Source organism: Asterias rubens, chromosome 18 (genome assembly GCF_902459465.1).
Source record: "Asterias rubens chromosome 18, eAstRub1.3, whole genome shotgun sequence".
Lineage (NCBI taxonomy): Eukaryota > Metazoa > Echinodermata > Asteroidea > Forcipulatida > Asteriidae > Asterias > Asterias rubens.
In genome coordinates, this window is record NC_047079.1 from 9,465,951 (window position 1) to 9,479,545 (window position 13,595).

At 39.3% G+C, this 13,595-nt stretch overlaps 2 protein-coding genes across 2 annotated transcripts; both read left to right on the plus strand.

Moving 5' to 3' along the window:
- The first annotated feature begins 1,315 nt into the window (after positions 1 to 1,315).
- On the plus strand, positions 1,316 to 3,738 carry LOC117302498 (octopamine receptor 1-like). Its single transcript, XM_033786458.1, has one exon. It carries the CDS (start codon positions 1,364 to 1,366, stop codon positions 2,465 to 2,467), a length of 1,104 nt encoding a protein of 367 aa, XP_033642349.1. The 5' UTR covers positions 1,316 to 1,363; the 3' UTR covers positions 2,468 to 3,738.
- Positions 3,739 to 7,927: 4,189 nt separating this feature from the next.
- Positions 7,928 to 10,720, plus strand: LOC117302432 (octopamine receptor Oamb-like). The gene has a single exon (XM_033786380.1). The coding sequence runs from the start codon at positions 8,795 to 8,797 to the stop codon at positions 9,977 to 9,979; it is 1,185 nt and encodes a 394-aa protein (XP_033642271.1). The 5' UTR covers positions 7,928 to 8,794; the 3' UTR covers positions 9,980 to 10,720.
- Positions 10,721 to 13,595: the final 2,875 nt, after the last annotated feature.

A 13,595-nucleotide genomic window follows, 5' to 3' on the forward strand; every position in this document is an offset into this window, starting at 1 on the left:
CAAGTTGGCTTAAAACGTAAGAGAAAAAAGACCTAGAGTGGTGACACGAGCTAAAATCAACAGTGGGATTTGAGACTTCCATTTCTCAGGTTGAAATAGAAACTTCCGATTAACATTTCAAATTTCGACCTAAAACTTCCGAGTTAACGGCATTTAAAGTGATAAGAAGAGGGCGGGACTAGGGGCAGGATTAGGGGCGGTGGCTAGGGGCTTGCATCACTGTCTTTGAGAAGTGACCCAGTTCTCTTGACAGTTCACAGACAGAATGTTATTGGGGTGTTCTTTTGCGGGAGCGACCAAACTAAGTAAACTCCCACATCAACCAAAGCTAATTATTAAATGTTTAAAATTATGAATCGAAAAGTAGTGTGTCAGCCTCTTGACGACCAGCCAAACATATTGGACAACCGAACTTCAACTATTTGCGATAAGATATGTGGAATTTATAACACCGGCACAAATAAAATATATTCAAACAATTTGTAGAGCCTACAAGTTATGATAATTTAGTCCGGTGCTCCCATGGGACAATTAGAGCCCCCTTACGTGGCTTAGACCATACTCTACCTTGTCAGCATGCGTGAATATTCGCTTTAACCAACCTCTTGTCTCGTACTAGACTCAATCATCGAGGAAGGACCCCGTGAAAATGGTCCTCCGAGGACCCATCACCAACTTCCTTATCAACACTCCCAACACCATCAATGCTGACTGAGTCATTCCATTCAATAGAAGTAAAAACTGACTTCCCTTTAAAGACACCATAAGAAAGATAGCCAAAAATCTCAGCCATTATGTTTAATATAATTATCATGATGTTGTTATCTTGTATAATATTTATGAAAATTATTGATAATAAAAAATATGCCTGAGATTTGTGACTATATTTCTGGACAGTTGTCTTCCATTAAGTATTAATAGTTGAAATATTCATCACAGAAATCGTTCCCTGTAAGGGAAAGCGGTATTAAATAAAATGCACGTTTGCATGCAGTCCTTGCTTTAATATAAACCTGAATTCATTATCGTATATAGATCGTACCATTACAACCGAATGTTTGCATTATTCGAAACCAACATGGATAACGAGAGAGATGATGGTGACTGCGCCGTGCATGCAGAAAGTCATGCCCTCATCCCAACAAGCTTATTGGTTAATAGACGCACACCGACTTCCCGCCCAGTCGTGACAAGTCCTCCGCACGCCCTCTCGCGTCCGGCAGGAAAAACCCTTCCTTCGCGCCAGAGAGAAATTGTATAAAGCAAACGGAGCGACGTGTTGCAAGGCTCACATTTGTGCCCTATCAGTCTCAACACTAATAAGCGTGTGTCTCGGTACGAGCGCCGTGTTAATAGAGCGACGATGTGCAACTCGACAATCGCAGCCGTGGGCTGCGCGTACATACTCGGAAAGAATGTTTCCGATGAGGAGGGATTCGACGAGGCGGACAGCTCCATGGAGTCCTCGTCTAGCTTTCTCACAACCTCGGACCCCGAGGTTTTCAACCCAATAAACTTCCTACTCTGGCTGTTATGGACTCTTATAGTCGGCGGTAATATCCTAGTCATGTCCGTAATCATTAGAGACAAGGAACTTCTACTAAAACCCGCCAATATATTCATCTTGAACCTTGCAGCCTCCGACCTGTTGGTGGGGATTATCTCCATGACTTTTCAGAATATCTGGCAGCTCAAAGAGGACTGGATTTTCGGGGAGCTCATGTGTAAGTGCTGGACCATCGTGGACTTCTCCGCCGCTACCCAGTCCGCCTTCGCCATCGTGCTCATTAGCTTCGACCGTCTGATGCTCGTCTCCACGGGTCTGAAATACAAGCAGTACATCACTATTCCCAAAACATGCATCCTGGTCATTGTGACATGGGTCATCTCCCTCCTCATAAACGCCATTCCTATTTTACTCTCAGATAAGCTGTTCGGCCCCTGGGTGAACTACTCTAACGAGTGCGATTTCGGGGTGTCGTACCAACTCGGATACCAATGGCCAATGTTCGTTCTGTCTTTCATTGTACCTATTGTGCTCGTGGCATTTTTCAATATAACCGTCTATAATAACATTCGGCAGAGAGCGAGACGTTTCCAGGGCAGGAGTACTTCTGACTTTAAGAAACATCGCAAGGCGGCTGTCACCTTAGCCTTAATCGTAGGGGTGTTCTTGATCTGCTGGGTGCCATATTGGATTAACAAATTCGCCCAAATCATTAACATAGACAATCTTGACAACAAAGTGTTGTCAGATGCTTTAGCGTACTTACTGTGGTCCAACAGCGCCATTAACCCCTTTCTGTACGCGGTGACGAACCCGCGGATAAGGTCCGGCATGCTGCACATTTTACGCAAACCGTTACCGAAGAGGTGGACTGCGAACAACAGACGACAGCGAGGAACACTCGATTACAACCTTGGCGAGACGAATATGACAAAGATAACCCGTCAAGATGGGGATTAATGGGGTTTGATCCTGGAGACATTTGTACAGGCGGGGAGTGTGTGTTGTGTCTACAAGGCGAGTAATACGCAACGTGGGTTGCTATCTTCTGATGAAGGCGGTTGGTATCCTCATCCGTGAACTACTTGTTGCGACGCGTCTGCTCCATCTCATCCCTGCCCGTAAATGTGTATTCATGTGTGTGAGGGTGTTTTTTACAGTGAAAGGTAACCGTTTTAGTTTTTAATCACGAACCAACGGGGTTGAAAGAATGTAAGTAGGTCAATTAATTAACGCAACACCAAGTTTATAACATGTATTACCCAGCATGTACGCACCAAGCGTGTGTTGAAGCTGTACAAATCTACAAAAGCCATACAACCTTCGGCATTTATTAATTTAATTATAAGCTTAATACAAAGTCCCACGGACATGCTTTGTTACCCGCAAGAATCCTATTAATATAATGAAATATTCATACATACGTTGAAAAGCTTAAAATATAATCGTCTATATACAATAATCTTCCCCATGGCGAGGGTTAGCTTTTGTATAAAAAAAAGTGTAAACATCTCCGTCCTTGTAATATGAAAATCCTGTCAAATTAATTAATTTCAAGAACTGATAATAGACTCCCCACTTATGCTTAATATCGTGAGTTGGTTAAAAGCATAAGATATGTAGGTTGGACAAAGCAATTTGTAATTTGAAAAGAACGACTCAATGTTCAAATCAATAATAATATTGATGAGATTGTGTACACTCAGAAAAAATTAAACTGTCAGTACGAAAGGGCACCTTTGTATAACTACTGGTACAGGTCACTTGAGTATAATTCCGTCAGATATACTGCCATCTCCGTAATGAAATTGAGTAGACACCCAATTCCAGGAGAAATAAGCTTGCAAAACAACAATTTTAAAAAAGGGCGCCTCAGCGTGTCATGCCCACATGTAATTGATGCCTTTTTTTGGAGCGTATAGGTTTGTGTTCCACCAGTTCGTGACACGCGTGTCCCTGTGCAGGGCACTTAACTATAATTGCTCTCACTTTAGAGTTGGGCAGTACTCTTTTATGCTTGTTCTGTAATGCCTGCATTACAGAAAAGATATTAAAAAAGAGAGACAGATAGAGAGATAAGGAATTGACAGTGAAATTGCTCAACAGTCCAACAGTCACCTTGCACGTGAACAGTACACTCTGAAGATACCTTGTATAAACTAAGCTGTTTCTTCTTCTTCTTTAAGGAAGTGGACACTATTGGTAATTGTCAAAGACTAGCCTTTACAGCTGGTGTATCTCAACATATGCATAACATAACAAACCTGTGAAAGTTTGAGCTCAATCGGTCTGCGAATGTGCGAGATAATAATGAAAGAAAAAAACATCCTTGTCACACGAAGTTGTGTGCGTTTTGATGGTTGATTTCGATGGTTGATCTCAAGTTTTAAATCTGAGGTCTCGAAATCAAATTCGTGGAAAATTTCTTATTTCTCGAAAACTATAGCACTTCAGAGGGAGCCGTTTCTCACAATGTTTTATATTATCAACCTCTCCCCGTTACTCGTAACCAAGAAAGGTTTTATGCTAATATTTATTTTGAGTAAAATACCAAAAGTGTCCACTGCCTTTAAAGGAATTTGTTTCGGATCCGTTCGTCGGCTTTATACCCGATTAAAGTGTATAAATACACAATAAGTCTAACCTAAAACAGTTTCATTTCAAAGGGTAGAGTTTGTTTGTAGAGCGCCGGCACATTCCTATTTGATGAATAACTGGACCGGTTACGCACATGCCTCAAGAATAATCCGTAATCGGTGTATACAATCTGAGAAACGTTTCCTGCGTGAAACATTTCTTAGGTTGAATTTATTTAAAGGGAAGGTACACGTTTGGTAATTACTCCAAAACAAATATTAACTTAAAAGCTGACTTGGTAACGAGCATTGGAGATTGATAATATAAAACATTGTGCGAAACAGCTCCCTCTAAAATAGCATAGCTTTTGAGAAAGAGGTAAATTCTCACTAAAATTGTAAAACAACTTCTAGCTAGAAGTCTTTTAGTTCTATCTCTGAAAGCACACAAATTCGTCAAACAAGGGTGTTTTTTCTATAATCATTTTCTAGAAACTCCGATGACCAATTGAGCTCAACTTTTTAAAGGTTAGTTATTTTATGCATATGTTGAAATACACCAAGTGAGAACACTGGTCTTTGACAATTACCGATAGTGTACCTTCCCTTTAAAGGTAATCGTTTCTTATAATGTTATACATTATCAACAGTTGCAGTACCTCATTATCAAGGAAGATTGTATGGTCATTGTTTTTTTGGAGTAACTATCAAAGGTAGAGCCTCTCTTTAAACAGCTACCTGAGCGGAAGGTTTTTAACGGAAATGGGATTTAGACTTGTTTATAATGCACTTGTTGACCATTTTAATGTAATTTTGATATGTTTACACTTCTGAGTTTTTCGTAATTATCGATTAAAAAATCAGGCCCCAACCTAAAGGTTTTGAAAAACTAAAAACACTTCTGCCGTTGAGAGCGCGCGCCAAAGGACAATGCCGCTGACGTCATTTGTGGGAGTTTGCTTTGTTATACCTCCACGCTGCAACAAAGCGGCTTTACAAATTGGAGCTCCCAACTATGACGTTTTAAGAGTGATTACGTAACGGGGCTTTTCGCAAATCTCTCAGAAAAGCACTGGATAAGGGTATTCAAAATGATTGTTTTTTTACACAATCAAAATCTATTTATAATCATATGACTCGATTTCCTTATTCATTGAAAACATTTTAAATGGAATTCAGCAAAGTTCACAATTTGACATTTTCGTTCAAGCAGGTCTTTAAAGTCGTTCACACTAATCTTAACGGCACTATATCCAGTAATATGGCGCGGAAACTTCAGCAAATGTGTGTGATTTAATTTGTCGACCTTATACTCGTGTAACGTGATCGTCTTCACGCTATCTACTTGTTTGCTAAGTCTGGCGACATGCATAACACAAATACAAATACTTTAAAAAAGATAAGGCAAGACGGTTTGACGAATGAAGATTTTTCACTTTGAATGTTTTACAAACCTGTTTTCTTTATAAAGAACAGATTCTGACGGTAAAAACTTATTACGATTAAGACGTAGGAATCGAATAATAATAATGGATTTGTTTTTTTACAAAACTACACCAAACTGTAGATTCGTACGAATCTACACTTAAACTGCCGATTCGTTACAAACTATTGTGAAATAAAATTGTACTTGAGAAATCCAATCCATTTAATTCATATCGTAATCAATGGGGAAATAGTTTAAGTCAGAGAATAATATACTCTAAAATGAAGAGTCGTGACCACAACGTACTTGCCTTCGGCTCGTATGGTTTATTCACGAATCTACACTTTCTCGTCCATTCTCCTTAACAGAAATCAAATTCTATTCATGACTTCATCCGCTGACTAAATCTGCAAAGACCGCTGTGTCGACGCAGGAGTAAAGTATAAATACAACTGCTTTAATAATCGTTTGCCATTTTATATGCATTGGTTGCCAACTGAAAACCTCGAGTCATTTACACAAACGCCCGTGCACACACACACGGGTGAACAGCCAGCTGCACAAATACTGCTGTCCGCAGCAAAATTCCCTCTGCATCGCACTGTTACAACCTCAAACACCTTCTTTTCGAAAAAGATTCTGTGAATATATAAGACATGGTGACATTTCATTACCACACCACGATCTAACCCCATAGGGGAAAACGTATAGAATGTCGCAAGCCGAAACTCGCTGAGAAACATGTGAAGAAATTATCACCCCAAAAAGGTGTTACTGCGTATAAATACGTTGACACGAAAATGAAATGGCAAACTCGAGCTTTTTTGCTGTTGGTCTACTGTAACTTAATCCACAGAATATTCTTCTGAAAAGATCCTTTCAAAAGGGTGAGACCCTGTTTACTAAACAGTTTGACTAGTAGTTGGACGAAGAAATACTTTGGTTTGTCTGTCATAATATTTAAAATGAACACAAGTCTCGGCGTCACCTAAACCTAATTGTTGTCCTACTTTACTTTCTGCTTGTTTATAAAGAGTCATACTTCTGTCTCATTACACTTTTTGATAAAACAAATATATACAATTAGATTTTAATTTGTTATAACCGAAGTCGTTGTATATATTCTTCAACACATGCACTTGCTTTTCTCTTAATAATTTACTCGTTAAAAACATTTTATTATCATGTTCAATCTAAGAATCAATCTAAGTCTACAACGTATGACTACGGTCGGCACCTCGCTTTCTCGAGTAGTACTTAAACAACTTTGGGTTTCTGAGAGTTCGTGGTTCTTTTTTCAAATTAAGTTTTCGAATCTAATGTCGATGTCTACAGCGCTTGACTCCGGTCGTCGCCTCAGTATTTTTTAGTAGACCTGCCGTCGATTTCACAAAGAGTTAGGACTCGTCTTATCTCGAGTTAGGACGAGTAACTCGTCCTAACTTAGGATTAATCTTAAAGGCAGTGGACACTATTGGTAATTACTCAAAATATTTATTACCATAAATCCTTTCTTGGTGACGAGTAATGGGGAGAGGTTAATGGTATAACATATTGTGAGAAACGGCTCACTCCGAATGAAGTGCCATAGTTTTCGAGAAAGAAGTAATTTCCCATGAATTTTATTTCGAGACCTCAGGTTTAGAACTTGAGGTCTCGAAATCAACCATGTAAACGCACACAACTTCGTGTGACAAGGGTGTTTTTTCTTTCATTATTATCTCGCAAGTTCGATGACCGATTGAGCTCAAATTTTCACAGGTTTGTTATTTTATGCATATGTTGAGATACACCAACTGTGAAGGCTAGTCTTTGACAATTACCAATAGTGTACACTGCCTTTAAGGTCTGCCTGCTACAGTGCAGGGTTGGGACTCGTCCTAAGTCATAAGATTTTGTGAAATCGACGGCTGCATCTTGCAAAGAGAGTTGTAACTGTGAATGTTTGACAATCAGCTATATCATACAATTTTAAGCAATTCTCGGCCTCTGATTCAAACTGAAAGGGTTGGTTTCGCAGCGCCTATAGATTTACACATATATTATTTATTGATAGTATTTTGTTATTATCATTATTATTATTATTATTATTATTATTATTATTATTATTATTATTATTATTATTATTATTGTTATTATTATTATTATTGTTATTATTATTATTATTATTATTATTATTATTATTATTATTATTATTATTATTATTATTATTATTATTATTATTATTATTATTATTATTATTATTATTATTATTATTATTATTATTATTATTATTATTATTATTATTATTATTATTATTATTATTATTATTATTATTATTATTATTATTATTATTATTATTATTATTATTATTACTGGTTTATTGTAAAAACATCTGCTTGTCGCAGTCCAGAGACTGAATTAAAATACAGAATTAAAATTTAAAAAAGCACAGGAGAAAATTTATACACAAGACATAGTTTGTGAATACTGTGCATGTTTTAGACTTAGTTTTATCAACGTATCTAAACAAATACCGGCCCCTGAGAGTCTGAAATGTTTCAATTATTCGAAGGGGTGACTTTACACCACCTGTTAAGATGAATAGACCGGCAACTATTTTTACTGATACTTTGAAAAAAAAGGGGAAAAAAATAATTTATATGCAAATTTAGATACATATGAAGAGGAGCGTAAGTGTAATTTGGTTTTTACCATTTGGCTTTTGAGGCGAAGTAGGTCCGAGCTGACAATCAATTAAGTATTATTTTGTTGGCGACGTTCCACGGAACGTGATCTCGCATCTAGACGACATATCAATCGATTGGCTTCAAAATATTATACAAGAGTGTCCAAATAACGCGTACAGTGACAAGTCCGGGTGCCACCATGCAACATTTTTCGAAACAATCGCAGACGCAACATCGATCTGCCCAATAATGAACTCCAGCCAATCACGGATCAATTTTACGAATCAAGGTAGAAATCTCACCAATGCCCCTTGAGAGTGATACGTCATCCGTTCGTTCCTAACAGCGCGTGTCTGATTGGTCAGCTCGATTCGGGGGCATTGCAAATGCAAACCGTATGTATTTGGAAACTGTACTGCGTGCAGTGATATTAAACCGCCAGTTGTTATCATCAAAAGAAACCCAGCTACTCCGGTATGACCTAAAACAGTCCGCCCTCTTCCGTTGATTGAGCTCACGCTTGAGTTCCCGCTGGACGGGGGTTTAAAAGGACAAGACAGCCAAAGGCGCGTGGCATTTCATATCGCATAAATGCGTGGAGAGAGGCAGTGAACATATGGGAAGTATGGCACTGTACGATAACTCTTTTTTTATGGCGGGGGGGAATGATTCCTGGCCCAGTGAGGAGGGTCAGGACCCACCGCCCGCGGTAGAGAACTTGATCTCCGTGGTGCTATGGCTGCTGTGTGCGGTAATCGTGATCGGGAATATTCTAGTCATATCTGCCTTCGTCAGGGATAGGGAACTGCGAGTCAAACCTGCCAATCTCTTCATTTTAAATCTCTCCATATCGGATCTGATGGTCGGCTTAATCTCTATTTCGTTTTACAATATCTGGGAGCGGCACACGGAATCATGGATATTCGGGGAGGTGGTGTGTAAACTCTGGACTATCGTTGACTACACGGCTACCACCCAATCCGCTATGGCGATCGTTCTCATCAGTTTCGATCGGGTGATGTTGGTATCGAAGGGGTTGAAGTACCGGGAGTACATCACCCTACGGTTGACTCTATTCCTCATCGTGTCATCATGGATCTGGTCCTTTAGCTTAAACTCCATCCCAATCTTATTCTCAGACACCGTGACTGTACAATGGGTGGACTACGGGCTTAGCTGTGACTTCGGTATCCTATACCAATTCGTGTATAAAATGACTGCGATCATATTCTCCTTTGTCATCCCCTTCGTATGCCTGGCCATTTTTAACATCATAGTTTATAATAACATTCGCGCTCGCTCCCGTGGTGTGTACAGTAGCCACTCTAACACCGCGAGGCGGACTGAAGGTGCACCGGTCCGTTGCAACAGTCAGGGCAGGGGGACCAGTGAGTACAAGAAACACCGTAAAGCAGCCATCACCCTTGCTCTAATCGTAGGCGTGTTCCTGACATGCTGGCTGCCCTGGTCCGTCAACAAACTGGTTTCACTCATAGCTATATACACCGAAGAGAGTTTCATAACAGATGCTTTGGCTTATCTGCTATGGTCGAACAGTGCTATCAATCCGTTCCTGTACGCCGTGACCCATCCGCGCATCCGGACCGGTCTAATCGCCTGCTTACTGTGCTGCGTTCCGGCCAAGTTCCGGCCCCGACGAGTCCGGGGAGGGTTCCAAAACACGGACTATAACCAGATGACAGGGAGGAGTCGCGCACGGTGTGGGACCGGAACAACTATCACTGCGCCCGGTAGTGACACCAGGAACAACGACTGCAGTAAACGTGGATCATCAGTCTGACGTAACATGGTCAGTTTCAGCTTGGATTATCGGCTTTTTAATTAGTGTACTTAACCCATTGTAATGAGCAGTTAATGTTTATCAAATAGTTTAGGGTTCCATGCATGCCAGGGCATCACTGTTACACCCTCCTTGATTAAGACCGAATTTCATAAAGCAGACTCAAAAAACAAAACCAATAATAATCAATATAAAAATACAAACCGAATAATATATAGTAACGAAATTAATATTAAACGGATACAGCTGTTCACCAACCAAAAGTACAGTTAGTTGACTCGACTGGTGCCCAACAAATTTCGGTACAAATTAAGTGCTATTTTGTGAGCGATATTTTTAGCTGAAGAGCTTTGCTTGAATTGGGATTCACAAGGGATGTAACAATTAATGTTGTCATTCATCTAGTCTATTCCCAGTATGCAAGTCAGATGTCACAAGAGCAAGGGTGTATTTTCAGGGTATTGTCAAACTTCCTGCGAAGAAAGATGTGCTCCCCTTCTGTATGTTCTTACAAAATCCCATTTTAAGAAAGGTTTTACACTTGTTTACACAATTCAATTCAAGTCAATTTATCTTCATCCTTTATAAAAGTACATAATAAAATGCAGAAGACTGCAGTATTTTGAAAGCACGATCCCAATATTATAGCCAAGGCTTTTAGTGTGGTAACTTGAAAAGAGAAAACAGACCAAAAACATCCTTCCATCTTGATTGTCACTTAGAAATTGGCCAACCATTACCGCCCCCCCTCAACCCCCCCCCCCCCCTCAACCCCTCAATAGTTTGGGAGCGGCTGAAAAGGCACGATCGCCAGGATGTTGTTGTTTTAGTGACCGTTAACAGGAGCTTGTTTCCAGATCGATAAGTGTAACTTTGGGTTAAGGGTGAGAGACGTTCTTGCGATGGATAATGGTATACCTGTGAGATTTATAATTAATTGATTTGGCATTTTGACAACATTCCTAAAACACGGTTACAAACGAAACATGCATAATGAATGCGCCATAAACCGAATGAATTCCCTTCGGGCTTGAAATACTATACACGCGTTAGAAACCTGAAGTGTGCTCGTTTAAATACGAGAGAAAACTATTGATTAGTTTTTCTTCTGAGTCGTTGTGGGGTTTTCTGGAGGAGTAGTGCATCCATTAGTTCGGGGTTCAGTCGAACGGACATCGCAAATAAATTCCATGGAATCAACCAGTGTTAAAGGCGTGAATCCTTAAAGGCAGTGGACACTATTGGTAATTACTCAAATTAATTATTAGTATAAAACCTTTCTTGGTGACGAGTAATGGGGAGAGATTGATGGTACAAAACATCGTGAGAAACCACTCCCTTTGAAGTAATGTGGTTTTTGAGAAAGAAGTAATTTTCTGCGAATTTGATTTCGAGACCTCAAATTTAGAATTTGAGGTCTCGAAATCAAGCATCTGTTCTTTCATTGTTATCTCGCAACTTCGACGACCAATTGAGCCCAAATTTTAACAGGCTTGTTATGTTATGCTTATGTTGGGATACACCAGGTGAGAGGACTGATCTTTGACAATTACTAAACGTGTTCCTTCCCTTTAACTTGCATTTATGGTGATACTTAGATTTGGTTAGCTGGCGTGACATTTCAGGAGTAGCCGTGAGTTCGTTGGGCACGGAAGGGGGATGGTCTGAGCTTGTGACGATCTAACACTGGGTTGGGATTACCTGCAACCTTTTAAAGGTGCAGAGTCACTAACCTCTACCCACCCACCTAAAGACCCCGCTCTCAGGGTTTTACACTGCTCTGTAATCTAAAACAAAAGCAGTTTGAGAAGCATATTTTTCTCAAAGATTCATTCATTCGTGTTTTCAATAATGGTTTATTCAAATAATTCCAAATCGCGGCGTCATCCGATTACTGTATTATTATTACAAAACTGAACGGAGCAGAATGGAATAACAACAACGATTAGTAACAAATTAATATTCACAGCCAGCAGAACTAAAAAAAAAAAAAAAAAAAAAAGGAAGTAGGTTCATTGCTTACAAAGGTACTTAACACAAAACTTATTTTTACAAATATTTCTGACGTGTTTTTTGTTTTGCTTCTTAAAAAAACTGTTTTCTTTTAAACCAATTTCTGTCTTGCAAGTCTGATAAAAGAACACTTATGTCTTCAGACTGAAAGAAATCTTACCGAACCGGTCGGATGGGGGGCAATTTATATCACTAATTTTCAGTTCGTGAACTAGTTCTCAGTTTCAAACTTTTAGAGATAAATAAGCTGTTGTCCTGTAAACTCAACTTTTCGGTTTTCTATAATTCTACAACACTTTGTATTGAATACACATTTCGTGTGTGTTTGGGTTGTCTACAATCGTAATGGGACCATTGATTGTTCTGTTATGTCTAATATTCGAATAATATACAGATTAATTGTCGATTAAAAAATAGCTGTGGTGTTAAATTAAAATTTCGAACTTGGTTTTGTTGATTGATTACCTTTCTAAGGAACTGATGTGTACCCGCCCGTAAAAGGGAAGGTACACGTTTGGTTATTACTCAAAACAAATATTAACTTAAAAACTGACTTGGTACTGAGTATTGGAGAGCTGTTGATAGTAAAACAAGAAACAGCTCCCTCTAAAGTAGCATAGATTTTGAGAAAGAGGTAATTTCTCACTAAAATAAAAAAAGACTTCTAGCCAGAAGCCTTTTATTCCTATCTGAAAGCACACAAATTCGTCCAACAAGGGTGTTTTGATCAATGACCAATTGAGCTCAAGTTGTTATAGGTTTAATATTTTATGCAGTTGTTGAGATACACCAAGTGAGAACACTGGTCTTTGACAATTACCAATAGTGTACCTTCCCGTTAAAGGGGTTAGGTACTTTTTGTTCGACACAAAACACAATGTCCACAGATTTACATTAAACTTACAGCGTTTGAAAATAATGATAGTAGAAAGCTCCCCCTAAAATATAACCCACTGAAGTGCTGTAAATTGTGAGAAATGAGTAAAACAAGTCACGAAATAGTTTTAGTCTCAGGAGACAAAATTTATCCAAGCATGTAAAACGTATTTTTTTGACAATGTTTAACTTATTTCACACAGCGGATAAAGCCCAAATGTTCACAGGTTTATAGCTGATCCAACATAAAATACGAACAGTTTCAGCAACTATTTTTGTAAGCTCTACCAATTCTGTATAATATCCTGACTCTATTTGGCCGTAAAAAAACCTCTATTGTCCTCATTTTCCCCAACTAAAGAAACCATCTCCCTTGAACATTTCCTACGGACACGGCATCACGTTAAAGATAACTACCATCGCATCTTCATGTGTACAAAATCTCAAGGCCAGAAAAGCCTGCGGAGTGACGGAGTCCGTAAAATGCGTTCAAAGACATACGGTAAATAGACCTCCATAAGAGAGCTCCTATCACACAACACGCAGTCTGCCTTGGGAGGAAAACAAGAAACACAGCGCCTACGAGATTCGCATGGCATGGCCGCTCATATCCTACAGATTATGAAAGAAATAAGTGCATTTTGATGATGCATTCTGCGTCACAGCCCCCCGCCCCCCCCCCCCCACCCCCCACCAGCCATCACCGTACTGTTGAAATGCACATACG

What these genes read in the sequence shown, in the direction of transcription:
- LOC117302432 (XM_033786380.1), top strand. Translation starts at nt 8,795, where the DNA reads ATGGGAAGTATGGCACTGTACGATAACTCTTTTTTTATGGCGGGGGGG.
- LOC117302498 (XM_033786458.1), top strand. Translation starts at nt 1,364, where the DNA reads ATGTGCAACTCGACAATCGCAGCCGTGGGCTGCGCGTACATACTCGGA.